Source organism: Cavia porcellus, unplaced genomic scaffold (assembly GCF_034190915.1).
Source record: "Cavia porcellus strain 051 isolate PalLab524CR breed Dunkin Hartley unplaced genomic scaffold, mCavPor4.1 scaffold_11, whole genome shotgun sequence".
Taxonomy (NCBI): domain Eukaryota; kingdom Metazoa; phylum Chordata; class Mammalia; order Rodentia; family Caviidae; genus Cavia; species Cavia porcellus.
In genome coordinates, this window is record NW_026947494.1 from 34,356,286 (window position 1) to 34,362,770 (window position 6,485).

The 6,485-nt window shown below is 34.7% G+C and overlaps 1 protein-coding gene across 1 annotated transcript in view; it reads right to left on the reverse strand.

Moving 5' to 3' along the window:
• Mroh2b (maestro heat like repeat family member 2B) overlaps window positions 1–981 on the reverse strand; it is a 64,741-nt gene extending 63,760 nt beyond the window's left edge. Inside the window, exon 1 of the mRNA XM_063257868.1 lies at window positions 438–981. Coding sequence (XP_063113938.1) covers window positions 438–453 — 16 coding nt within the window. The 5' untranslated portion in view covers window positions 454–981. The remainder of the gene's footprint in view (window positions 1–437) is intronic.
• Between the last annotated feature and the right edge of the window lie 5,504 nt (window positions 982–6,485).

A 6,485-nucleotide genomic window follows, 5' to 3' on the forward strand; every position in this document is an offset into this window, starting at 1 on the left:
TTAGACCAAGTTTTTGGAGGTAAAGACTTCCCATGAGTCTCCAAATTCAACAACATACCCTACTAATACTGTCTTCTTGGCAAGCAGAAGGGCAGCAATACTTGAAAACTGGAGAAAACATTTTCAAAGGATTTTTCCAATGTTCAAAAACAAATAAGAAACTCATTTTCTTGGATATGTAGCCACTTTCTCATCAGGTAGATTATAAAATTTTAAAGCAAACCACAGTTATATCTCAGTCTATGATTTGTCTTTCACAATCAACAGAATTTTAATATTTCAAAATAAAAGGAGAGTTGAAAGAAATACCTTTCTTTAGCAAAAGATTCCATAAAATCTTTGAGGTGTGCCAACTCCCAGACCTGACACAGACCTATGGTTACTTAGGCCACAAAACACTATGGAGCCCTTATTCTTGCAGACCCAGTGATGCTTACCTACAGATTCCTCCATGCTGTGAGTTGTCTTGGCTATTTTAGGCCTTCTGAGAGATAATGATTAAGTATCAGAAAGAAAAAGGCTAAAAAAAAAAAAAATCAAAGAAGCAGTCTGGCAAGTTTCTCATATAATGTTCACAGAAGGTTCCCTAAAGGAAAGTCCTTCCTTCACTTGATTGGCACAGTGATCTGGAAGCTTTCAGGGATGGCTCGCTGCTGAGGAGAACAATGCTGTCTTCTACCACCATGACATTTTCTTGCTTCTGAGCATCTGCTGACCAACAAAATGGCTGCATCTCATCAAGTATTGTCCTTTTGGTGGAGACCAGAGTGTTGGAGAAGGAAGAAATTAGAGACTAGGACTTAAACCATTGTTGGAGACCAAAGGAGTTCCTCTCCCTAAATTTGGGTCCATTGATCAGAAATTTGGGATGGTTTTCAGTGGTCACTTTCCTGGCCGGATGTTGGTAAAGCCTTTAGGTGATCTTGTTGATTGTTCTATTTGGTAAAAGTCAGTCTGGGCACAAACTGGGCACGCTCAGTGGACAAGAATACTTGCTGAGGGCAGTTGAATGGAATGTCTAACTGACACAGCAGCCAAGCCAATCCCTTTCTGCCTCTCTGTCTATCACTTCCTCATGGCTTGACCAGGATCTTGTCATCATCCAGGCACAGGCTTTGACTGATTCCATTCTCTCTTTTTGGTTTGAAAAGTTTTAAAATCCAGACTTCTTGCCAAAATGCTTTCATTTTGCTGGCATGGACCTAAATCTGATCCCCACTGCCTCTTAACCCTAAATCTGTTTGATCACAATTTCTTATCTTTCTTGTGTATGTTAACATGGTGTATAATGGAGGGTATAGTACTGGGTGTTTAAGGAGGCTGAGGTGAGGGGTTTGGTGACTGCTGTCTCTATCTTTCCTTCATTAACAAAGCTTAGTTGAGATTCAAAGATCAAATGCTTACAACTCAACCTTTAAATTCATTATCCTCACAGCCAGGAATTTTGTTTCTCAGCAGGCTGATGGTTAAAAATATTCTCAGCTTCCGAGTCAGCATTGCTTCTGACTGTCCACAACTGGTTTGTCATAAGATTCATAAGATTCATTTCATTTAAAATGTCAAATACCAGGCCTGGTAAATTAGAACGAGAAAGCAGGAACTGTATTTTTAAGTGAGTACCCTTGGTGATTCTTACATTTATTAAAGTCTGAGAAGCACTGGCCAAGATCCTTGCCCTATCATGGATCAGTGGATAAGTGAATATTTAGCATTTAACTGGGAGTTTTCACTGCTGTGGACAAGAATAGCAGTTGCAGTTTTCTAGCACCCTGATTTATTTATCATTGGAGAATGATTTGAGAATTGGTGACTCAGGTGATTAGTAGAGGTGATTAATGGGGTGATGAGTGAAACCTGCAACTCTCATTACCTTATAAGGAAAAAACATGTCAGAAGTTTTGTACTTTCAGAACCTTAAAGAGCAATATGCAGTAAGATTAATACTAAGAAATGTAACCATTTAAGTAATCTGACAATCATTTTCTCATGAATGGTGATGAGTAATTTTTCTGTATTTCTGTGTATAAAACTTTCCTGATTTCTTAGCAACTAGGCAGTCAGAGCACATCACTAAATTCCTTTAGATAAAATAAATTCAGATAAGTTAGAAAATTCTAAATTTTTATACAGCTAACTTCAGCCACTTTATTCCATTTTGGTGGCCTTGGTGATGCACTTCTCTTTACAGTAGGTCAATACCATATAAGGTTTGATTTCTCTGAGACCTAAGGAACATGATAAGCACTATTTCTCAAACCTCATAAAGTGGCATGTGCTACCTTAACAATTCGGTATTGTTACCAGACCTCTCTTTGTCAGGGAGACTAAAATCAGCCTGCTGAAGAACTAAGGTTTCTCTCTGGAGTTAACAGTCTCCTTTGGATGTAATTTGTCAAATGCTCGTACCCAATCCCAGCAGGACCACCTTTCAAATGAAGTGTTATCAGACTAGAATATGAACAAGGTAATAAAGGTGAAATATAAATCTATAAATGTGAAAACATTATAGAAGTTTAAATATTGTGGTTTTAATAGTTTTATTTTAAATGGTTTTAGTGTAGACTGAAATTAATTTAATTTTGACTCAACCTTTTTATTCTTCAAATAAAATGTCAGGGTTATTTTTGTTGGTGTTTTGGAATTTTTTGGTACTAGGAATCAAACTTATGACCTTTCACTGGCCAGGCAGTCCTGTGCCACTGAGACATTTCCCAGCCCAAAGTATCAGTTTTATAAAATATATTAAAAGAGAAATTGGATGCTGCCTTTTTGTTGCTGTTGTTGTTGGTTTTTGTTGTTCTTTTTAGTCAGTTTCCTGAGATGAAGCCAGCCCCTTGTGTTTCAGCACAAAAAAGGGGCAAGAAATATTAGATGAGGATCTCATAGAGAAGTAAATATGCCTTTTTTGCTAGTAACTTCTCATTTTTCTGCTTGACTTTTTCTTTTTCCTCTTTTTCTTTCTTCCTGGTCTCTTGTCTTCTCTTCTCTGGATTCCTTTTTCTCCTGTTATATTATGTGTTTCCTTGTTTTATAACTCTTTATTTTCGCTATTATATTAAATAACAAAATAGTCATTTCTAACATCATTCAGTTGAGTTGAATTACATTTATCAAGTGCTTGTTAGGCAAAAAGCTCTGTGGTAGAGATCCTACACTATAATTAAAGACTCATCTTCTGATCTCAAGGAACTGACAGTGGAAAGGTTCAGGGTCAGAAACCAGTCCATGGACACAACACAGTGAAGGAGCCAGGATGGAGATTGTTACAATCAAGGTGCAAACACAGAGCGTGAAATCACAGTTCTATGAAGCACAGGGCTAATGCTTTAGTTGGTTCTTGTAAGCAGAGATAAATCCTCTGCACAGTACATAGAGAAACCTGTTTTTCTTCTACCCTAAGTAGAAGAAAACAGATCTTCTAATCAGGTTTTTCTTCTTTAACATGGGTAGAGTTTTCTATATCATTTACCAAGATTTGGATTATCAAATTGTTTTCCATTACTTTTATTGAAAATATACAGTGTTCAACTATTATGACAAAATACATTCAAAATAATTTAATCTCAAGGCAGGATTAATGTATCAAATAAAAAGGAAAGAGAAGAAACAGCAAGCGATCAGGAGATCAGAAACTTAAATTGTATCTAGGTTCTAATTCACACTAATTGTGTTACTTTGACAAAATTAACCAGTTCCCTGGACTGAATCTGATTTCTAAGTTATAGAAAATAAGGAGATCCAGTTAGTTGGCTCCAGGATCATTTGTAGTAGCAAGAAGTTTTTGTTTTTACTTTCTTGGTAACTCCAAAGCCATTTATAAAGGAAGTTCTGAGTTGGAACTTCAGATGCTTCTTAAAGAATTTCTTATACTCTTCCCCATTATAAACTCAGCATGAAATGTTCCTTCTTCCTGCACAGACAGCAGCAGCTGGTGAGACAGGGAGAAGAGAGAGAAGGGCTGCAAGCAGCCAGCCTTTTGGACAGTGAGAAAAAGGGTTAAATACAGTGTGTTTCAAATGACTGAGTTTCAATTAATGTTTCCTGATTAAACATTCTCAAGAGATATTAACCAGGAATTACTAATGTGAGACATGTGCATGCAGCAGTTACTTTTCTGTGTATCATTAAGCATTCTGCACTTTAAAGTTGAGAATATGGTTTTAAAAGTATCCTTCAGGTATTCAGAAGGGACTTTGGATAAGAAAGCTCCTAACAGCAGCATTCAAATATAAATGGGATTTTTTGTTGGAAAAGAGCCAAAGCACAAAACCATAATATGAATCCGGGTGAAAAACAGTGCAACTTTCATGGCTGGTTCTAATGTTAGTGTTTGTCACCTTTATCTTCTTCAGTAGTGGTGAGTGGTAGAGGGGATCAGGAATGTGAAAAGCTGGAGCCCATTTCACCATTTGGTGTATATTAAGTGCAGAAAATAGAACATATTCATTGATAAATACTAGAGATACTTGGTAGCAAAGTTACTCTGTTCATTTTAGTCTTAATTACATCATCTGTAAAATGGACCAATCTGCAGATTGAATAAGAAATATGAAGGAAAGATGCTGCACCAGTTACTGTCATTTGCTATTTTGCTTGTTCTTGTTATATTTATTATAATGGAAAAGCAGGCCAATAAGATCACATCATCTCAGCAACATTCTACTTACTGAAGTCTTCTGCTTATTGTTTCTGAAGCTAAGAATATTTGTTCTTTCAGGATTCTATGAAATAATCATATTCATGCTGTGATAAAGCTAATTGATTGTTAATTAATTAGTTCCTAATTCTTCTAAAGCATTTCTCTTTTGAATTGCCTTAGTAAAATATGTAATTTTTAAAATTCCTCATTGCTTCTTGACACTATACTAATTCTATAAAAATAAATACACTAATCAATCCCTCTTGCTATTTACAACTGAAAGTATGTTATCCAAAACTAAATTAATTCTAAACAAAACAGCCTTCTTGCAAAATCTTAATACAGTAATCATTTTCCTTACAAACACCATTGAATTCTTTAGGGATTAAAAAGTGTAGTCTCAGTAACTCTGAGTGTACCCTCACCACCCTTAGGCAAAACAGTTCAAAGAGCTCAGCAATCAAAGGCTTGAAGAGGAAAGTTACATAAAATGGCGCATGGTATATGGGAAGCTTAAGGGAGCTCTCTTGGGAGTATTTCTGCTCAAACTTATGTGTACACTGCAAAGGTTCTTGTTTAATATGGTGAATTACAATTGGCATATGAAATATTATATATATTTCAAATGTAGGAATTGAAAAGTTTTAACACTGTGCACTTATGAAAGTATCACCCCAATCAAGATAATAAACATATCCACCACTCTGAACATTACCTTGTTCTGATTTATAGTCTGAACATCCTATTTGTGCCTTTGTCCCCAGGCAACCACAATGTCTAGAACTTTATGTAAATATATCAGTGTGGTGCAGCTATTTTTATTTTTCTGTGCTCAACATCATTATTTTAAGGATTATTCATGTGTGTCAGTAATTTAATTCTTTTATTAGTGGGATTTTCTACTGTATAAATATACTGTAATTAGTCTATTTACATTGATAAATATTTTTTATAGCTTTTACTAATACAAATGAAGGTGCTGTGAATTTGGGTACAAGACTTTCTATGGTTATATGCTTAATTTCCCTGAGCAACTGAGCAGTTAGATAATATATGGTGGACATAGTATATGAATTGAACAGTTAGATAATATAGGGTGGACATTTGTTTAATTTTTCAGAAACTGCTAAAATGTTTCCAAAAGTGACTGCAACATGTTACATTCCCAGCAGCAGTCACCTGATATGTTCAGTACGTATTTCATGTTAGCTTCACTTTGTTATTTTCCTGATTGCTAATGACATTTACTTAGGCTTATTTTCTTTATTAAAGTATTTGTTCAAATCTTTGCCTATTTTTATTGGGTTATTTGTATTCTCATGTTTTGAAAGCTCTTTATATATTCAGGATACAAGTTCCTTTACAGAAAAGTAATTTACAAGTATTTTATTTCACTTTCTGGCTTGTCTTTCCATCTTTTAAATGTCTTAAAGAGTAGATGATCTTAATTTTTTTTGAATTCTGATTTATTCTTTATTTCTTGTATGGGTGGTGCTTTTAGTGTCATATCCGAGAAATCTTTGACTCATGAATTGTCATGATTTTTCCTATTTTTAACCAGTTTTTTAATTTTAGATTTTACATTTAGATATATGTTACATTTGGAGTTTGTTACTGTTATTACTTTGTACATGACATCAGATATAAATTGAGTATTCAGTCATTCCAGAACTATTTATCAAGAAGATGTTTCCTTTGCCGTAGAATTGGCTTTACCCCTTTGTAAAAAAAAAAAAATCTATGGAACATACATCTTGGACCTGTTTCTGGACTCTATTATTTTTTCAAATTGATTTACTTCTACATTTAAATTGATACCATTATTTATCATACCTTTATAAGTCTT